This window comes from Pempheris klunzingeri, chromosome 17 (genome assembly GCF_042242105.1).
Source record: "Pempheris klunzingeri isolate RE-2024b chromosome 17, fPemKlu1.hap1, whole genome shotgun sequence".
Lineage (NCBI taxonomy): Eukaryota > Metazoa > Chordata > Actinopteri > Acropomatiformes > Pempheridae > Pempheris > Pempheris klunzingeri.
This window is the reverse complement of record NC_092028.1, coordinates 16,672,178-16,694,593: the sequence shown is the minus strand read 5'-3', so window position 1 is coordinate 16,694,593 and position 22,416 is coordinate 16,672,178. Positions and strand designations below refer to the sequence as shown.

At 42.2% G+C, this 22,416-nt stretch overlaps 1 protein-coding gene across 1 annotated transcript; it reads right to left on the bottom strand.

The window, feature by feature from the left end:
* Positions 1-21: 21 nt before the first annotated feature.
* Positions 22-21,202, bottom strand: mosmoa (modulator of smoothened a). Its single transcript, XM_070847740.1, has 3 exons — positions 20,410-21,202; positions 10,164-10,376; positions 22-2,005 (listed from the first exon to the last, which is right to left on the bottom strand). The coding sequence occupies exons 1-3, from the start codon at positions 20,513-20,515 to the stop codon at positions 1,821-1,823; spliced, it is 504 nt and encodes a 167-aa protein (XP_070703841.1). The 5' UTR covers positions 20,516-21,202; the 3' UTR covers positions 22-1,820.
* Positions 21,203-22,416: the final 1,214 nt, after the last annotated feature.

Sequence of the window (22,416 nt, the reverse complement as noted above, 5' to 3'; positions counted from 1 at the left end):
ATTATGTCGCAAAACCTTAAAACACCGCCTTAAAGGAGGGAATATAGCCAAAAACTGTAGGTGAGCCTGAATAAAGCACGATGTACTGGACAAGAGTTCTGTGACATGTTTTCATTTTGAGGGACTTGCATTAAAGCTCTCACTAATCTGCACAAAATAAGCAATTTGAAGATATCACCATGGGCTCTGTGAACTTGTAATGACCAAACTTTCTGAGGTTAATTAGGGTAATTAATCGCAGAAATAATCGTGACTATAATAACAATTATAATAACGGTTAGTTGCAGCCATATGTGGATTTACACACTACAGTTGTGGCTGTACATGTGTGAGTGTGTGTGTGTCTGTGTGTATCTGTGTGTGTGTGTGTGTGTGTGTGTGTGTGTGTGTGTGTGTGTGTGTTTTACATTCACAGGCCTCATGAGCAGCACACTGAGGCACAGCCCCATGCATGGACCTGACCTGCAGTCCCACAGCCTTCAATGACGTCTGAAACAAGACAAAAAAAAAAAAAACTCCTGGCTCGCTTCTTTCCTGTCCAACATTAAAGGAGAATACCACCAATTTCAGCATTCACATATGTTATTTTCACACCTTAAGTAACTTTTGTTTCTATGTATAAAAGTCAATACTGTCTTAGCGGCATATGAGTTCATCTCAACCCCACAGTGAAGTAAGTATATCTTGGAAAATACTTTGAATAGGCCACTGTGCTTGTGGCTTTACTTAACAGGATTAAGATTTAATCTCTACAAATACAAGAGGTGCGTTCATGTTCAAATGATTATTCTCTAAATTCACAGTCTTCTAGTTATTGGCAAAGGATGCGTATCAGTGTCATGGGTTTAGCTTTGCAAAATAGCTATCTACACTCACTGGTTTCTGTTGCTGTCCACATAAATAACATAATGCTAGGTCTTACGTTGAGTGGCATTCTCCTTTATGGTACTTGACCTCCTGTTCTGCTGCCCAAGGAGGTCGCCCCTCGTTGCTACCTGCTCCTGAGCTGCATCTGGTTGGAGGCAAAGAGGCGGCACACCTGCACCTTCCTCTGGTCCACGGCAGCCCGTGAGCTGGCCCGGACAGCTGGGCTCACAGCTGCTCTGCCCAGCCACACACCTGGGGCCTCGTGAAACGCCAGGCCAGAATAAACCCTGCTCTAAAGCCAAGCTGGCAGAAAACCCCTCAATTCCTCTCAAGGATTCAGTTCAGTGAACCTCAATTACACTCACGGAGGGGGGATAAGGAAAAAGAAAATAAAAAGAGAACAGAACAGAACACAAAATGTACAACAACAGAAAAACACACAACTGAAATAGCAAAGAGAAGCCAAAAATAGCAACAGGAGCGGTCGTGACGGCGCAGATGTGTGCTGAGGGAGGTGGGGTGGGCGGGGGTCAAGTCGAGGAGTGGCTGTAGTGGTCCTCAAGAAATGTGTGCCAGCATTGTGGCCGCAGTTGCCATGACAGCGGCACACTAAGCACCCTTTTCCAGCAGAACAACAACAGAGAGACGGCCATATTTCAAATCAACAGTGGCAGGGTGCTGCGACAGCCTCGGCCGCCCTCTCTCTCACACTCCTCCACCCCTTTGTGCCCATGTCCCCTCCTTTAGTCTTTTTTTTTTTCCCCGTTTGCTCGTTTTTCAGTTGTTAGGTACTCCACGGTGCTGCGGTCCCTTCACACATAATCAGACACTTCCCTGTTTCAGGCTTCTGGCCAGAGTTAGTTGTTTTTGATTTTCAGTCAGTGTGTTTTTGTAAATCCCTTGACATTTTCAGAGCCTCTTGTGTCAGTCCAGAGGCGGGCATGGTCGAGTCCTCAGCCTGGGAGGCAAACTTTGCCTGCAAACAGAAGTCCCACTATGGTGAAGAAGATGGAGAGGACAAACAGCACATACGAGGAGCCGACCACCGTGTTGTTGGGCAGCTTGTACGGCTGGCCTCCCACCTCGTTGATATAGAAGCCTATGGGAAAGATGAGCGCCGCCATGCAGAACAGGATCACTGGAGGGATGAAGCGAGAGAGAAAATGTTAGTTTACTGTACAATTAAATATGATTCCTATGATTCTGCATAGACACCCAATTCACTAGTGTCTAAATCCAAACCAGATGTCATGACTAAATATACATTTGTAGGGTTTAATACATAAATAAAAGATGGCACATGTGACGCAAAACAGCCTGACCTCAGTCTACGTTGTCGTCTTTGTTCTCCACACAAGAAAATTAAGCATGAACTCACTCAACTAGAGCAGGAAGCACTGGCTGCTAAAACTGAATTCAATTTTAGCAAGTTCATTAGCGAGGTACAATCACGCCTTTCAAATGGCTTTGAAGGAGCAATTAGACAGAGCAGACACATGGTATGCACCGTGATCAGCCCGACTCTGCCTCCTGGTTTTTAGGAGACGCTCTCAGGCATTTATGTAACTTTAATGTTCCAACACTGCGTCTAAAAATAGCCATAGCTCATATATCATACATCTGATAAATGTATAGAGTCCAAACTAAAAAATCTGAGCGGCTCGGCCAAACCAAAATCTGGCAGTACATCATTTTTCTCTCCCCGACTGTGGTAATGACAGACTCGATGCTCATTTTACAACAATGTCTTCATTAGAGGAGACAAAAGACTAGCTGCCCAAATCATTGTGGATACTTCAATTTTGTGAAACGTTTGGTTTATAATCATCACAGCAGCTGAAGGCAGAAATTAGGGAAACCCAAAGTTTGACACGCAGATCATTTTAACCATCCGCTGGATCTTTCTACGAGCACTGGTAGATGACATTGTCATGTGATGACAGCCAAAGAGAAACACAACCACAATCTCCCCTTCTGCTCCCGAGTCGTGGCGTTGATTAACGGCCAGAAAAAGTGTGATGCCACAGTGACGCTGATCGACCTTTTGGATATAAAATGTCATCATGCCATCATTTTTATCCTTTTAGACATTTGTGTGAAATCTTGTCATAGTGTATATTATTTTGAGTTATGGCCAAAAATAATTCTCAAGTTTATCCTTGAGTCCAAGTGGACATTTGTGCCAAATTTAAAAAACATATATTTGTGAGATTCCACATTCACGAAATAATAAAATTGCCTGAAAGAAAACCACTCAAAAATATATAAGAGCAGCTAAAAAGAGGTTTGATCAAATGTTTTCTTTTTACAATTTTGCCTTGATCTGGTCCTTACACTCAGATACAGCTATGTTTATTATCATTTGCTACAACAGGCCTCATTTATAAATAACTGCCTCCCTGCTGCCTTTCACACCTTTTCCTACAACTCAAATATTACAGAAAATTCACTCTTTAGTACTTTTAGTAGTCGTACTTGAGGGCACCAATTCCTCAAATGTTTAAAAAGCATCCCTCGTGCAGGTGATTTAATTTCAGTAAAGTCATTTGTGAGTAAAACTATTATAATCAAGTGCTATCCGGCAGCATGACACAAACATTTACAGTATTTCTGAAACAACTTGAATGCAGCATTAGTTTTCGGGAAGGTTTCTCCATAAGCTCTTTACCCCACCTCAGGCTGCTTAACGCAGTTAAAATTTTCTCAACATGCTCAAAGGTCTAAGTCAGTAATCTGATTTCAAGCTTTCTAAACTGCCACATCCAGCTCTGTTTATTCACTGCAATTAAATCAAGTCCTGAAATAGAACTTCCTACATTAGAGAAAAGACAAATATTAGGGGCTGTGGAGGAAGCCACACTCGCGCTGATGTTGTTGAAGGCTCCTGTGGCTGCTGCTAGATGCGACATAAGAGACATCGTTCACTGACAGAAACTACTGTGCATCTTGAATGTGTTTGCTTGAACTGTGCCCAAGTAGTTCAGTGATTTCTGTGAGAGACGAACATCAGTGGAGCTGAAGGAAGCTCCACCAACAAACAAACAGACTTTCATCCAAAACCACTGAACGTGCTTTGTATATTTTTGTCAGTGAAAACACTGGAATCATTTGACAAACTGCAGCTAAACTGTGTCCCTCTGCCTTCACAAGCACTTTAGTAACCAGGATACAGTCAACTTTCTGCACGTGAAGAAACCCGGTTTGTGTATTCGTTGCACTAGATGAGACACGCCTGATTTAAATGAGTAATTCACCGTTTTAGCACGACCATTCACAATGGACAGTCTTAAAAAATTAAAACACAAATGCAGCAGAACCAAACGGTACCCAATTTTCTTATTCCATGCATTCTTCATCCTGGTGCCTACATTACCCACAATTCAACTCAACCTCCAATAGTTCGGTTGGAGATTATGGTGTGTTATGCTAGTAGTGGCTAATGTAGCCTCGGGCTTCAAGCAGAGATGAGGAGAGGGCTACGGAGATCTAAAACTCATTTCTTTCCAACTCTGACTCGAGTGACATCACTTGAGTCAATTTATCAGATTGGATGCAGCTCCCTTTGAAACCACAAAAAGTTTTATAAAGCTTTTCCCCCCATATGCAGTAGTATTCCTCAGGCCCAGAAAACAGACTTTGATGTGTAAAATCTACGCAGTTCACCCTTTAAATAGACTTTCAATTGGCTTTTTACAAGTGCGTATATACATGACAAAAACGTCGCAGAGGGAAATTACCCCTCTAAAAAACAGTGGACATATTGTGATGTTGTGCGCAGCATGAGTCAGGTTTGTTAATAGCTGCAGAGAGAGGCAGAGGTGAAATCATTACCAAGTCTTATTGTACTTTCCAGGAAGTGGGCGTCTGTGATTGGATAACAAAGTCGTTACTAATTAGAAAGGCTCCCTTTTCTTATGTTTCCTTTGAAGACGACATTACTGAGGCTTTTGGTCCGGCTTTGCTTACGTAACACACAGTGTGACATTAAACAGGAAAAGCAAATTGTGTGGCTTTGTGAAGCTCAGTTGAATGACTGTGCCGATTTTGTGGAATGAAGTGGGGACAATGTGACCTGCAGTGTGTAATACAGGACCTCTACACTACCTTAGTGTTGAGTAGGTTAAGTAGGTTACCTCAAAAGTGTATTCTTGTTGGGATTTAACCTGAAGTGAACAGTTGGATAATGTGTATTGGCTGCTAGAGGGCTCCTGTTATATAAGACAGCCATTGTAAGCTGGTAATCACTACTTATTACTCAAATAAACTTACAATTTACACATGGTGGGAACCAATTTAAATGACATAAATTAGCATAAATAACACACATTAGCTACAAACATGCATGGACCATATTCTATACACACACATATATATATATGTGCCAAACACACAACACGTCTGGCTTCTGTTCAGGTGACCGCTGTTATGAGGCAATTAGCAGAACTGTTCAGTACCTGAGAGATGACTTATCCTTGTCTAACAGATTTATTAACCAGACGGGTGTCATGCAGATAGAGGTGTCTGTAGTAATACACCAAGCTGGATGCAGGGAGTAAAAGTTCCATGTGAGAAACACTGTGAGAAATTAATTGATAAAAGACTCCATCGACTCCATCCTCAAAAAGGCCCAGCAGAGGTTGAACTTCCTGAGCTGGTGCAGGAAGTTCAACCAGCCTCAGAAGCTGCCGATCCAGTTCTACTCTGCAGCCATCCAGTCTGTTCTCTGCACTTCCATCACTGTCTGGCTCGGATCAGTCGATCCGCCCAGCAGGACAGGAACAGACTGCAGCGGACTGTCAGGACTGCAGACAAAATCACCGGTGCCAACCTGCCTTCCATCCAGAGTCAGGAAAAGGGCAGGAAACATCACTTCAGACCATAACACCCCGTTCCAACTCCTCCCCTCAGGCAGGCGCTATCACTGCACGCCAAAACAACCAGACACATGACAGCTTCTATCCACAGGCCATCACGCTGCTGAACACTTAAATCTACTATACTGAATACACACATATCCTCCCTACCTCATGTATATAATGGAACCTGTACATAGTAATTCCATATTTATTCCAGCATCTTTACACTTCTACACAGTCCTCTGCACACTGTGACAGTTTTTTTTTTTACATCTATACTTATATATATATATATATTTATATATTCACATTGTACATAGACCTTAAATCAAATATCTGTTTACTTTGTTCAGCTTTGTTTTTCGTGTATCCCTTTTTGTCTATTTATGTGGAAGTACATGAGAGCAGTGGAAAAAACAAATTCCTTTTATGTGTCCACATACTTGGCCAATAAAAGCTGATTCTGAAACAGAGGAATATTTGTTTTGGGCTAATCCAGCAATTTAAAATACCTGACAGATCAAAGTGCTTAATACATTTCGTCATTTATTTGCAATATTATGCACAAAATCCTGATAAAACCGGAGCTATTCATGGGATGGCAGCCATGGTGTAAACGAATATTGTCAAATTGCCTGCTCCTATTTTTAAGCTGCTAAAATGAACTTAGTGTGATATTCATGCAGAAACTTAACCAATTAATTACTGGTTTAACCAATGAGCTGATTTTGGATTTTCATGGTCCCATTATCTGTTTGTGTCAGATTGCTGCACTGCTCAATGTACTTTCTGAAAAACAAAAACCCTGCCTTGTCTGACACATAGGCTATTACGTGCTCTATAAATTAGACTGGCAGTATATTGAGACGCCGTCCTTGAACAGACAATCAGATGTATGCTTCGCTGACTGTAACAGGCCAAACGTCTCCAGTCTACCAACAAGCATAAATGAACAATGTCTGGTAAACCTGGTAAACAAGGTGCAGACAAGCAAATATTTATGTCTGTCGTATTGCCTGCTCATTGCTCTGACCATGTGTTTATCTGTGAGGAGGGGGTAGCTGCAAAAGGATGCGGTGAAGGATGAGCTAAAGTGGAGTCAGAAATACATAGCTCAGCATTATTCCTGCAAGCTTCACCAGTGAGTTAATTGAAGTGCATCTCATGGTCGACTGCTTCTCTTAAGTGCCCAAACTGATGACATACGGTGCCCCGTTCACCTGGTGCTGGTCAAACTACAACATCTTAGCTGATACACTAAGACCTTATAGTCAAGACTGTATAGTACAGCAAATACCTTTGTAATAATAGACCTGCAACAATAAACCATTGGAAAATGAATCTGCAATTATTTCAACAACTAATTTATTGTTTAAGTCCTTTTTCATGATAAAATACCAAACATTCTCCAGTTGAAACCTCTCTATTGTGAGAATTTGCAGCTTTCCTTTGCTTTCTAAAAACTAGAAATTCAAAAGATATAGCTCAGAGCATTAGAAAACTGTGTATCTTGATTTTTCCATTACATTCTGGCATTTTATAGACCAGACATGATCAATTATTGATAACAAAACTCTATCAAATAATGTTGTAACTTTAATGTTAATGTTTTATTCATACATTTTTCTATTATGTTCTGTTGTTGAAGTGGTTACATGTTGTTTCTACTCTCTGCTACTGTAACCTAATGTCTCAGCTCACTTCACTATGACTCATTTTGTATGTGTGTTTATATGCTTATTCTGAGGTCACGTACCAGGGGCTGCAGCTGTACCGTTTCCTCTACAATTTCACCATAGGCTGCCACAGAAGCAACATAAAGAATTGATCTTGAAATGTTAAATCAGATCCAAAAGTTGAGAAACAGAGCTGCTTTAGCAGATATAAGTGAAGAGCTGTTTGAGAAGGCTGACAGCAATAATAGTGTTGTTCCATAATTCCTGACAAGAGCGACTAAAAAACAAGTTTAATCTAAATCAGTGCAGTTAAAAGGAGCCCTGAGAGCAGCGCTCCTCGTTAACAACACTTATCATTCCGACAAAATTACACCAGGTGGCTCTAATTGTCAACACCTGCCTGTTATGTGTAGAGCTAACTAGACACTAAAGTACAGACGGATATGTCTGGGCTCATTTAAAAACCGTTTCACCATTACAGTTTTTTACCAGAGTTTGTTAACAAATTTGTAACTGTAAAATGTCTCAGCTCTTGGTTACAGTAAAAAAACGAGACCCACAAAGAGCAACTGAGCCCTTCATTTTAGCGTGAACACAACGTGTGTACAAGTTTAGGAAAAACATCTGAACGTGACGCTGCCTCAAAGTTAGGGGGCAGAGATTCCCAGAGTGCGTTATAGATTTTTAACAAATCTTTGGAGATCAGAATCACTGGATTTTCTCTGGAAAAAGGGAAAATAACATCTCTTGCAATGAGCACAATACAAACTCAAAAAACTCAAACTCAAAAAAGTGGATTTAGTGTCAAGTTACTCTTGAAAATAAAGTCCTCTAGTATTTGGGACCGTTTAACACCTGAGGAGGGAGAGGAAATTATACACGTACAAAATAATATCTTTATTTTGTAATTTCATCACTAATGGCCACATTTTCTGCAGTTACTGTAATTGTATTGGAGTCCCACTCCCACTCCAGATGACTGTCACACCTTGAGGAAACACTGCTGGTGTGTGTGTGTGTGTATAGAGACACAGAGGCAGGCCTGTGCTAATCATACAAAGCTGTCCATTCAGGTGCTGGTGGCCTGAAGCCAGTTACGCTACAAACTGCCCACCTCCATCACCTGTTTGCCCCGAATTAACCACCCCCGTCTCTTACGACCAACTTAACTTTACTCTCGATCTCTCCCCTTCCATTTGTGTCTTTACATTGGCACCCATCTCTCACTTACTTATACTCTCAGCTCTTGACCTCTACAAACATGATTATTCACTCAGCTCGCTTAAGCCTCCACCAGTTTCCTCACTTAACCTCTCACCCTCTCTCCCGCTCGGTCGACAGCAGAGAGGTGTCCGCCATCACTGCTAAAGTTCAGTAACATCAGAGGGAAAAAAAAAAGCTCATACTTTGCCTTTTCGTACCTCTCCTAAACTTCAAACAGGCTCTTGAGATACAAGAGGATCCCAGGAAGCCCCTCAGTCGCTAAAGTGTTTGCTAACGGGGTCCTAAAACAGAATAAAGTGATTATTTACCTTCTCTTCTCTGTCTCTTGCAATGAATCTAAATTTTGCTCCCTAATAACTAAAATATATTCTTTCTTTCTCCCCTTCAAGCTTTATTTCCTCATTTAAAGTGAAGATCATCATCATGCCTGTTTAAAAGGAAAGAAATCTGTGCTAATAATATACCTCTTGTCTAATATGGCCAACAGAAGCTTTAGCAGGGCGACAAGGGTGACAATTGCTCACTGTTGCCATAGCAACTGCCTTACTTTCATTCGAGTGTGCTCATTAAACAATGACTCAATGCCTTCCAATTTAGCTTGTGACACAGATTTGTGCTTAGCGGACAGTCCGTTTGTGGTGAGCTCCGGGGCTCTGTACAGTGGTGATTCATCAGGTATTTGCATGTGATTAGGAAGAGTTACAAAACCTTCTTTTCAATCTTCATCTGGCCTGATAGCCCAAAAAAAAAGTTGAGGAAGGCACTGGGTGTTTGTTTAAAACTGCAGAGCAAAAAAGGAACAATGTCCAGAAAAATTCACCCAGTTTTCAAACAATAATATGGAGCATTGTGGCTTCAAAATGCCACTGCTCCGTCTGCACAAGTGTGCTGAAGGCAATCTATTCGCTTAACTAACCGACCAATCAAACTCAACCCTCCCACACAAGCTCACAAAACGAGCCCCGCCAGTGCACGAGATGGATGCTGAGTTATTATCGAGTGCTGGAATTGCATCTATACAGAAAATGCGTTTGGACAAAAAAAAAAGGGTGTTCAAGGCAAAGAGGGATAGAAAATACTAGAAGCCACCCATTCGGGTACCAGAGGAGCTGCATCACTCAGTAAATCAGCTTCAGGGAGCAAAGGTTGTTGCTCAGCATGCAAATACAATACTCAGAAATGAGCAACAGAACACACACACACACACACACACACACACACACACACAGGTTTTCAAGTCACTCTCAGAAACACAAACTCACAAAGGTCCTGAGCTGTCCATCGCTTTGGGTGTTTCTGATGTCAAACTTATCTACATGTCTACATTTGCACTGCATAGGTAAACTAAAATGAGACTGCTTAAATGAGACTAAATTCATGAAAATATTAATCTGACAGAGGTGATTACCTAGTTATGTCTCGAGAGATGCAGTGAGACAGAGAAGAAGGTGATGTGGCTCCAGGAGAAATGTGCTGACGACAGGTCTAGTAAAGCAAAACTGTTTTATTCAGTGCAAATTTCATTGTCTTGTTCACTTACTGCCAGTAAAGGCGATCCAGCGGGCGTATTTGGTGGCTTCTCGACGCCAGTGTGACGCCACAAGCAGACCACAGGTGACTGTGAGGGAGATGATGCCCATGATGATGAAGAAAAGTGTGGTGACCCACTCCGGGGGCAGTCGTGGTGGAATACAGGTCCGGTCTCGTCCGTGGATGGTCTGACATTGCCGGACTAGACCGACTGTAAGGGCACCTGCAGAGAAGGGTTGAAGGTTGATGAGGTGTCCATTTTAATCTATTTGTTTTAATTCATCTTTCAACAAACACACAAAAGACACTGACTATCGGGTTATCATTCAATCTGTAACAGGAAGTCTCAACGTTTTTGGCACTGCAGAAGGTAAACCCCTAACACACAAGTGAAGCAGCTCCATCTGCAGTCTACTGAAACTGTGCCATCATAATATAGAGAAGCAGTCAAACAGCCAATGTTTGAGCGAGCAACGTCACAGATTATATCTTTGAGGATGACCGTATGCCTAAAGGCTGAATAAAAAAATAGAAAAACTGCAAGTGGAAAAAATTATAAGAGCAAAAGAAGACAAATTAGTGCCTCAATTGACGACAAGGTCCGCGGAGGGGAGGACCAAAGTGTCTCAGCTCAGCTGATGACAAAGTGAAAAAGGACCCGGTTAAGGAGGACGAATGGAAAAAGACAGAGGAGCTCTTTTTTTAATTTGCCACCAATTCAGTGCTGGCGAGGAGCTGGGGAGTTGCTCTCTCCACACTGTTGGGCCCAATTATACTAGTGAGCGGCCAAGATTTTCTGTTGCACTTCCACAGTGAAAGAGAGAGGGTGAGGATTAAATTGGCCCTGCCAATTACTGAATCTATCCCACTCAGGTGTGACACTGAACACAGACATTGGAAGAAGCTGCAGAGATATGAGATAAATTATCAGCTGCAGTGTCTCTGTTAATATACGTCCATTCTCAGCCATTAATCACCACCACCCCCTTCCTCCATCTCTGGTCTTCGTCGGGGATCTCTGAACACATACGTGTGTGCATCTGCTGACACAAAACTTGACGTTCTACTGTACCTATCCATCAGTGATCAGACAGGGAGACAAATGGATTCATGCCTCACTCTGAGTCGTGAGCACTGTGAAGGCCGGTACTCAGAGCGGGAACTCGCTGCAATGGTTCAACCACTCTGGAGGGACGCCATTCAATTAGAGCACGTCCTCAAGGGGACTTTCTACCTGAGTAAGCAGAACAGCGGCACATCACTCAGGCCTCTGCTGATCACAGGTCTCGGGCAAAAGAAGGGCGGACTGTAAGTGATGGGCTGTGGGAGATGAGAGGCACTCATTTGAAAAATTAGAGGGGGCGTCAGTGTGAGTAGTTTTAGTAGTGCACACATGGATGCTGTATTCAGGTCTTTTTGGGTGGCAGAAAAGTGCAGCCCCTCTTTCAGTTCAATGAGGCTCCTAGGACGGTAAAAAGGCTTTAGCAAAGGAAGCAGGTTCACCTAGCAGAAAAAAATATAAAACCATGCAATGTAATCCACCGACAAACTGTACTGAATTATCTAACACGTACAAGCATACAAGCTGAACAAGGCAATTCTGCAGTTTACCTGACAGTGGTGTCAACAGATGGTCTCAACTTGAAGTGTTGTGTATTCAACGACACAACTAGCTTGCTTACAAGACATGTCACTGTCACTAATTCGATGTCGAGATTTTCATGAACAAACGATGGGCCATGTGTAATGATACCGTCGGCCGCAGTAAATTCAATCTAAGATGTGAGATGATTATTTATGCTCTGTTCACCCTACAGGACTGTAGCTCTGATTTACCTCTCGCCGACGGTCTTTGAAGCCCCAGATCACAGGCAAATTGGGGCTCGCCATTATGAGCGAAGATCATAACGTGTGAACTCTTCAAAGACGCTATCAGACAGTGATGATGTGAGGAAAAAGTCTTAGTGAGTTCGGAGGAGCAGTGCACTTCCTACAGCGTGTGTCCATCCTGTGGTGTTCAGAGGACAACTGACGGACAACACTCACTGTTGGAAATAAGTTAGCTGGTCAAGTTGTCTTGTTAATGTTAACGAAGCTTGTTAACACTGCAATAAATTGTAAGCAGAGGCTTTGGCTGCGTCTCTGTTGGTATGGTTAGATTTCATTTGAATGGTGAACAGACAGTTGCATTGGAACTGCTTAGTAGATATCCTATATCATTTTAATGGACACTCTACAGCCAATCAGAAGCCAGACCACGGTATAAACTTTCATATTTTACTTTTAAAACTTTTATAAAATATACAGTGTATGGCTAAGCTAATTGCAAACTGAGGCTTCAATGGCACAACGTCTTCTCAGTATAAAACAAAGACATAACTGTTTCTCCATTTTGACGCATAATCTGAAGCAGGACAAATTATCATTCATTCCACTGACCAGAAAATAACGCATTCACTAAAAAGCACAAGCCTGTGTGGGCTACATCATAAAAGTTCAACAGTGGCTCAGCAGGTGGGCGGACGTGTGCATGAAACAAGTATGCAAGCTGGAATTTCAGGAGGTCAAGCGTGTTACTTGTTCTGTCTGGCACCTGAATCCAGACATTTAATAACATGTCTGCTATGACCTTTGTAAATGTACACAATGATTATATGATGCTGCTAACAAACCTACTCAGTCTGAAGCACTTGAATCCAAACAGATTAGCAAAGCCTGTGTGATAGAAGTGTTCTTGTTGCTGTGGGGGTGTGGTGGGTTCTGCAGGCTGTCCAGAGGATATCCTGTCCCCTTTATAACACCCAGTGAAAGCACTGCTTTTACCGTTACAACCCACACAAATAATGCCTGTGGTTCAAAAGAAACGCCTTGGGAGTCTGTAGATAAGGTACGCTATATTATGTAAAGGTAAAACTGAGGGCTTTACATATGCTACGGTTACAGGCATAAAAATCTGCCATTTAGACCACACATAAACATTAGGGAGCATGTTGTATTACAAACAAGGAAATGCTAAAAAGAATGTTCTCTATCTTCACTTTGGCGATTCAATTCTTGCTGTGCAGAACACTTATGCAATAACAGTGAAAGGGGAAAAAAAAAAAAAGAGGTCAAGACTCATGACGAAAATGGTACCTGAATGGCTCACAGGCTTACTCAGCAGCCTACTCGCGAGGTCGGCCCAGAATTACAGAGCAACCTTGCGCAAGTTGAAGAACGGGAGGTGAGAGAGGTGAGGAAAGCAGAGTCTGGTAACAGGAGAGCATGAGGTAAACATTTGAAAGCTGCGGTTAATGGCACCACTTTATGACCATTTCCCTCGGACCCTCTGGCCTCCTGCTGTTTCACGAGATCTCTGTGGAATTCCTGCCCTACAGCAGGCAGGCACGCTATGGTACACGGATGCAGGTAAACAACTCAGCAACAACTCAACAAGCAGCGACGCACACAAACGGATATAAAGTCTGCCTCAAAGTCATCATACATAATTTCACTCTAACATGGGAGAGTTCACTTTAACTGTTTTACGCCCTACAAACTTGGGACATGCATGAGGATAAATTAAAGGAATAGTTCGACATGTTTGGTTATGGCCAAAGGTAACAGATGCATATAAAAACTACTTTTCACTGTCTTTAAAGCAGGCTTGGTTATAGGGTTTATGTGCTGGACTATTTCTTGACTGGAACCAGTAACTTCGTGCAGACTCAGCTGGTTGCCTGGCAACTGCTCCCAGACAAGAAACATAAAACCCCCATAAAATGCAGAATTTTCATTTCGACACACGCATTAAACAAACAAGATACAAGGTGTTAATTCGTGAGCTTTAGAGGAGCTGGTAGGTACTTTCAGATAGAGCCAGGCTAGCTATTTCCCAGCTGGGGCTGTAGCTTCATGTTTAATATTCACATGTGAGAGCGGTATCAATGGTCTCATGCAAAAGTCTGCCAGAGAGCAACTCAGTCAAATGACTTCTTTAACTGAGAGAAGACATTGAAAAGAACAAACAAACGAAGGAATGCTTCAATTTCCTCCTCTGGCAGGGTTGTGAGTGGGGCACCTTGAGCAACCAGTGGATGCTATCTATTATAAAGTCAACAAAACTGCACCGTCACTCAGCACTGAAAAAGGATGCTGTGTCACAGTTCAGTTGTGCGTAATAAATAAATATTGAGCAGAGAGCTCCTAAAAAGTCTGCGAGAGTGATGCTGCAGTTTAGCAGAGTAATATTAAGGTTACTTAAGGTGATGGTGTGTCACTGGGACATCTCCGTTGGCAAACACAGAGGCCAACTGTGCACATCCACAGGGTCGAAGCAAAATAAAGGTGAACTGACTGAAACGACTTCAGACTGCACTGAAACCGGAAACCTCAAATGAAGTAAAAGGGAGACAGAGCAAGGGTGACCATACAGCCAATATGGATTAAATTTAGCTTAAAAACAATCTCTTCTAGTTCCTCTGTCTTTCACATAAAATTAAGAATGAGCCAAATATTCATTTTGAGGACCTGCTCCCTTTCACGCCCCTCATCGTGCTCTGTTACCCTCCAAACATCTCTGCGCTCTCTCTGATCAAAATACTCCCCTCACCATGTCTCCGTCCAAATGAAAGGAAATGAAGTCCGTGTCTGCTCATCTTTGGCATGATGATGTTGTCATTAGCGGAGCACAGGGGGTGCTGCTGTTTGAAAGCTCTGGGGGGATGAGTCAAACAGGCCTCTGAACTGTGGTGGGCGGCAAGTAGGCAACCTACAGCAGTCGACAACTGCTTCTGCTGCTGCTGCTCGAGGCTTTCGCAGCGCCCACTTACACTGTAAGGCCACTGGAGCACAGCTGCTGCTTCCAAAACATGGTACGGTACATATATACGAAAACAACCTTTATTCACCAAGCATGTCAAAACTGTCTTTTACTGACTGACTTGTCCATTGTTCATTATGTTGAATGAAATCTAACTACCTAATGTAACTATTAAAAAAAGAATATAAACATCCAATGTTTATAGCTAAAAGAAGAACAAATGTCCAACATACACCAGTAAACCTCAGTTCTCACTCTCTCTGGGCCACAAGCATAACGAATAAGAATGCATGAGATTTTACGGCCAAAGTCCTAAAAATGAATCCTGTTTACTTTCAGAGCATTCACAATAAGCTTCCCTTTCACAGAGAATAAGATGTGGATGAATTACATTCCAGAGGAGGCGGTCTCTCTTGCCTCATTACTCTACTCTACTGTCATCATTTTTAAGTGATGCCTCCCTGGTGGACAAATTTAATGACATGAGCAAGCACACGAGAAAGAGTAGAGGCACACCAACATGCTCACAAATTTGTTGGGAATCCACGCCATTTAAATATATAGCAGTATTGAATTCTCGATCTAAGTGCAAAATGGCAAATGAACTGTTTAAATACTATGTTAAAAAATACACAAGCTATTTTCTACTAGGTATAAAGCGCTTTATGAATCCGACCTGCAACTCGTTCATTCATATTCAGCTGGCTGAGGATTAACACCAGACGGAACTGTCCAGTCACTGACAAACTTTGCAGCCTGCAGCGCATCTGGGAAAGCACAAAAAGTAACCAAACAGCAGTGGAAATGTCCCCACCTACAGGCAATGAAAGTAACATCCACATTTCCCGGTGATGTTTAAACATCGCTGTGTCTACATCAGCAGGTCTGAAGCGGCGCTGCTGTTCCTGTCCTTACCTGTTGGTGGCACAGGTTGGACTGAGCTGCAGGTAAAAACTGCTGGCACTGCAGCTCTGCAAGTGGATAATATTGGCTGTGCCTGGATTCAGTTGCTTTGTATCAATGACACTGTGTGTCCTTGTGCTTTGAAAAGAGATACCAAAAATAACACTATTTATTATTCTCCCATTTCATCTATTTTAGTTTTGGACTATAACTACAGGAACAGTTTCTGAGCACCTGGGATTATGAACTGCAATTTTGGCAAAAGGCTGTTTTAGCCTTTTAATCATTTTGTTTATTTTTATTGTTTCCTATACATGGTAATACATTCTCTTCTCAACAAGTGAGGACCTTACTCAACACTAGTTATAAAGTTATAATCTAGCACCTATAACTAGCTTGAAGAGTGTCTTCAATTACAAGTTTTTTTGAGCAGAACCAAAATTCGGTAGCAGGATACTGGAGCTAATGCCGCTCCTTTGTACTTTGTCTGTTCATTATTACACCGGTGATACTTGATAGCTTGCACTTTGGGGTAATAAACATGTGCTGTGACAGAAAATGTCTTTGGTGTGGAGATGAGTTATAATAAATGATAAAAATGCATAATGCATTTTGCTGTGTCTTCAGAAAGTCCTTGCTTGAAAAGAGAAAGTGTGGCGCCTTCCTGTCACGACTATCACCTTGTGATCTCCATCAACAACAGTCTTTTATTCCTGCTTCCTTCAGTAGCTCAGTGCATACAATAAAACACTTGGCAAGCTAAGTTAGAAAGGATTAAATCCACCTGACACTGAAATGGTTGACAGGCTTATGATGGGGTACAACAGTAAAGAAGGGGGTTAAACACTGGTGGTATTTTTTCAAAGTTCGATGCTGATGAAAACCTACATGGAAAGATGGTATGTGTGAAAATCTGTCATCATCTCGGGTCTTGGTTGCAGCAGCGTGATGTGCCTGGTTGTGATTTAGCACTTTTTAAGTGTGTGTGTGCACATACAGGGTGTTTCAGAGGTTATTCAGGCCATCCACTGTGGTGGCAAGTATCTGAAGGAGGGCAGTTGACAACGAAGCTGCCGAGAATCACAGTTTGTGTCTGACACTGCAGTAACAATGGCTTTGTCTTGAAGCTCAGCACAGGAAATCAGCTTCAGCTGTTACTGCCTGAGGATATCGCACTGAAGTGAGGAGAGTGTCACGGACACACATTCTGTCTTTTGTGTTGAGTCACAATGGTGCTACTTCTCCTACGTCATTAGGTTCATTCCTATTATCAGTGTGGATAATTACAGAAAACTGAAATCATCCGCTCTGAATGATGTTGAGCACAAGCCTCCGTTTGTTTATGTAATTGTGATTAGTTCACAAAAAAAGCTTTGATCAAATCACTTGACTAAAGCAGGAGGCAAAAGCCACACACTCAGCAAGCAAAGTCAGCTTGCATCGATGCTAACTGCCCAGGGGAACATGTCTGTTTCTCTACGCTCTGAGCAAAAAGAAGACACGCTGAGGTCCTACAAGGGCAGGTTGTCAAGCACTGAGCCCCTCTGATAAGGTAACAACAAAGCCGGGAACCAGAGGTCAGCTGATTGGAGACAATGCAATCTGGGGAGTCATCACGGGAGAGTGACTTCATAATAACTTCAAATACACTAGTCTGTTGAATGGAGAAGACAGAATAATGCAGACAGCTCATGGCAAATAGTTTAACTCTGAAATGACTTAATCACAAGTGCAAATGCACAAAATGAGATGAATCCCATTTGTCAGTATGTAGCTGTAATAGAGACCAAACAATCAAGCATTAAAACTAACTAAAGATGGTGTAACAGAGCTCACAATTATTCAATATGCCTTCACCATTTTAAAAGTCACAACAGGCCAAAAATAGACGAGCTGTATTGACAAAGAGGAGCCAAGGCCACAAGTTGGAACTAAGAAATGTGAAATAAGAAGGCAACATGCAGATATGGCATGAAAGCAGATGTCACCAAACTTTAAAGCCTCGCAATTAAACCAGATTTTTTAATGTAAAACTTGAATTCCTTTTTCAAAATGTATTGGCCGCCTACCGACAGCATGTACGACACACGCTGTGTTAGCAAGCGAATGTGTAGTAAAGATCAAAAGGTTGACTACACGATAAAGCGTAGATTAAAAGCTAATGCAATGCCATTAAAGCTCTAAGAACAGAGAAAAAGCATGTACAGCATGTGTTTCAGGAGGTGCCATTAACTGCAAGGACGTTCTAAGAAAAGTAACACTTAACTGTAACCCCCCCATATTTAACACATATAATCTAAATTTGTAATAAATGTTTATTTAACATGCTATAAAGTAGCTGTAAGCTCATATAAGGACATTTTTATTGATGTTACGTATGTGTAGTTAATTAAAACTTCTCATATTTTAAATGATTTCAACTTTGCTTTACAATATTGCTATTCATGATCAGTTTTCCACATGTGGGTGCACACAGAATATGTTGACAAATACTTTAGTGAACACATATGAAATTATAATCACATGCTAAGAAAGTACCGCAAAAACTGTGGTAGAGACGGCACACTCAACCCATAAACATATAATTAAAGATCTTTCTATTAACACTGACAAGCACAAGGCGTTTCCATGATGTCTCTGTTGCAACATTTGGCATTTAAGATGCACTTAATGCCAAATTACCAAGTTATGTATAGCTGTATAATTACAATACAACAACCATATCTGCATTTATTTTCCCACTGACTAACTAATCTAAAGAGGCTTCTAGTTTACCACTTTGACCATACTAGGATAGACAGAAGCTAAAGCCTGCTGTCTGAAGAGAAAATGTACTTAAAAATAACTACCTTTCTAGACCAAAGAACATTACAGAGTCTTAACTAGATTAAAACCTAAATGTTTTTCCTATTATATGTTCCAAAACAGTGGTTAGCACATTCTCAAATTAATGAGTATGTCAGCGGTCTATTACTAACGTGTCTCATAAAAGCATCCAGACAAGTCACATCACAATCATCAAAGGCAGCAGTGGAAACTGAGGGGAAGTGAGGACAGTGAGGTGGAAGCTTGTCGAAACCTCCTGTACAACAGCACCTACACTTGCCACAACACTGTTGTTTAAATATAGCCATGCTTAGGTTCTGTACGTGTAGGTACACAACTGCAGGTCTCTGAGGGAAGTTACGGTGCACTTATTGGTGGTAGAACACGAACTTTAGATTTCCGATTGTGACTTCTGCACCAATTGCTTATTGTGGGAAGACGCTTACATTGGTCGTCTGTGGCCTTTAAATGAAGAGTTTCTAAGTGTGGGTGGTTGGTCTGTCTCAATGTGTGGGCCCTGTGATCGACTGGCAGCCAGTCCAGGGTGTACCCCACCTCTAGCCCAATGTCAGCTGGGATTGGCTCCAGCCCCCCTCCTCCCTGCGACCCTCTAAGGATAAGCGGTATAGATAATGCATGCATGGCTTATTCTGTTTAGCTAATACAGCCTAGATGTGTATTGGCTGATGATGGACCCTCCCTGACCCAGTTACTAAGCTGTCATCCTGCAGAGGGAACAAAGAGGAACAGCTGTCTATCAATAGCCTAAATGTGTTTTCAGGACTGACACAAACAGACGACTAAGAGCACGTGCTTCTGTCCAAAATCAGCAGGGACGCCACAAATGAGCACCTGCTTTGGTTCTTCAAGGGGTCGCTGATTAGATTGATCACTTTAAATGTCACCAGAGAAATACAGGACCACAATTTCCTTCAGCGCTACAATGACAGGTCTCTTAATCAGTTTGTCACTTGATGGAAAAACGCCTGCAACTCATGCTCAATTAATCTGTTGAGTGTTTCTTTTTTCCATTAATCAACATCTGAAAATAGCGAAGAAAGTCAGTCGAAACCTAATCCTCAAATTGTCTTTTTTGTTTCATATTCAAAACCCAAATGTTAAATTTACAATGACATAAAACAAAGGAAAACAGCAACTCTTCACATATAAGCAGCTGATGTGAGCCAACTTTTCCATTTTTGGCTTGATAAATACATTAAATTGATTAATCACTTGTCAAAATTGTTGATAATTTCATGATTATCAATTAAATAAAATAGCAATTTCAGCTATATGATCAAGCTTCACATTGTGAGTATTGACTGCCTTTATCTTCTATATGTATACGCATATATCATTGCAAATTGAATATCATTTCACTGTTGATCAGACAAAACAAAGCAATTTGAACACATGAACTTAGGATCTATGAAATATATGTTTTCTAGCGGCAGCAGTGGTCAATGGTGTTAATCAATCAGTTACGAGACTGTGATTATTAGTCTGGGAGTCGATAGGAAGCAGCATAAATCTACAAAGAAGACACAGCTGTGGAGGACAAAAGATGTTGCAGCAGATGAAAGCCTCCACACAATACCACACATCTTTGTTGTGGAGATTATCTGATGGCAAAAGCTCCTGCGTTGTGGGGACAAGAAACTACAAGAAAAATCACAAAAAAACACAATAGGACTTTTGAATGGCAGCTGTGGCCTGCTTCATTTACCTGCTGATTCACCCGTGTTGATCCAGTCTGGGTTTGCAATGCTGGCTATTGCAAAGATATCTGCTGCCAGAAACAGGCACCCTGAAATGATGGTGAGTTTATCCATGTCGCCAGCTGATGAAGCGGTGATAGACGAGGGAAATAATGTGGTGGTCGTTGTCCAAATGTGACCCCGAGTGTTGAGACACAGGGTGGGCTGCTATCAGTCTAACCTCGCCCCCTTCAGCAGGAGCCTGCTGTTGTGGTTCTGCTGAGCATTTTGCAGCAACGTTAGCTTCTCCGCGTCAAGCAAGTGAGAGCCCCCAGCTACAAAAGGCTCAAACAGGGCGCGCAAAAGCATCACATCTCAAATGCCCGTTGTAGTCCAGGAGGGTAAAAACAATAGCTCACTCAGCGCTGAACCGCCTCTGTTGTCTTTCGGATCCGTCGAGCAGCAGCAGCAGCCGCAGCAGCAGCAGCAGCATCGGGTACAGCTGCGGCTAGCAGATAGCTAGCTAGCTACTTCCCAGATTCGGGCTCGGTGTGCCGAGCTGCGGCCCAGGGGCTGCTCGACGGCCGAGACCGCGGCTGCGCTAGCATTTCAGACACGATGTCACACAGACGGAGGTGGAGGAGCAGTGGAGGGTATCCGTGTTTCTAGTGAGGGTCTATGGTTAGCCGTCGGGAAAACGGGAAGCCATCACCCTCTCTTGCTTATTCGAGCCCGTTCTTCTTCTCCGCTGGAATAGCATCTGGTACTATCAAACCGTTAGCTAGCCCTTCTTCTTCTTCTTCGTCTCCTTCTGCGCCTCCCTCTTCTTCTTCCTTGTTTTTTTGTAATGGTGCGTGATTAAACGAGAGACGTTAAATGTCCCCAATGTGGACGGTAGACCGTAACGTTATTGTTATGCTTCCCACCCGTGTGCCCACCGTTAGCTCAGCCTCCCTCTGCCAAATGACATCAGGCGAACACCCCCACGCAGCGACACACGCAGAGCCCGGTCTCTTCTCGCGATACCTCACAAGAAAACGGGATTTGTGTTTTTCCTGATTCTTTGTCACTGTGCACAACTTAAAGGCCCCATATTACACCAAATGCACTTTTCAGTATAAAAATGCGTTCATGACCGCCATAGTCTGAGAAAATACAATCCTCTCTCTTTTTCTCCGGCTCCAACTTTGTGTAAATGTGAAAAATTGGCTCCCTTAATGATGTCATAAAGATGACAAAGGGATCTGTTGATTATGTGACCTCCAGCCCTTCAGCATAGAGTCCAGTACAGGACTGTTTTAAAAAAAAGTCCTGCTCCCTTTGGATTTCTGACCATGACCGCCAGCACCTGCAGTGTGTGCGCTCCAGACCGCCCACTCCTGTCCACAGCAAAGCGATATGTGCATTGCATCTCACAGGACCTGCGTAACACAGCGAAACGAGTTTCTCCTCCATTGTATTTAAACCAAAGACACTCTGACAGCCGCCTTTGTTTATACAAAACACTTAAGATGTATTTGGACTCTTACTCAAGTACTGAGTTTATGTACAGTTCTGAGGTATTTTTACTTCCAATTTCTATCATCGTATGCTCCTACTCATCTACATTTCAGAGGGAGATATACTTTGTCTGCCTCTATGTTGACCCGACAGCTTTCATAACAAACTACTCTAAAAGGTTATTTATATTACATATAAAACACACAATCTACAGCTTGTGAAGCATAATGCATGATTCAAGTTGAGTAAAATATATAAAATTAGCTCCACCTCAACCTGCTGCCATATTTAAATGCAGCTTAATAATTCTGCACTGTAACCATGTCACGATGAAAAAGTCAAACACATGATGAAATGTCATTTTCTTTGTGCATTTTGCTGGTATTGCAACTTGTACTCGGGTAAATAATCTAAATAATTAGTCCACAAGCAGAAACAGGTTTGTTTGAGCCCAAAATTAGGCAACTTCCAACCCTGCTAAGTCATATTTGTGCTTTTAGGTCCCCCTATTGGTTGATGAATGGAACAACATCTCT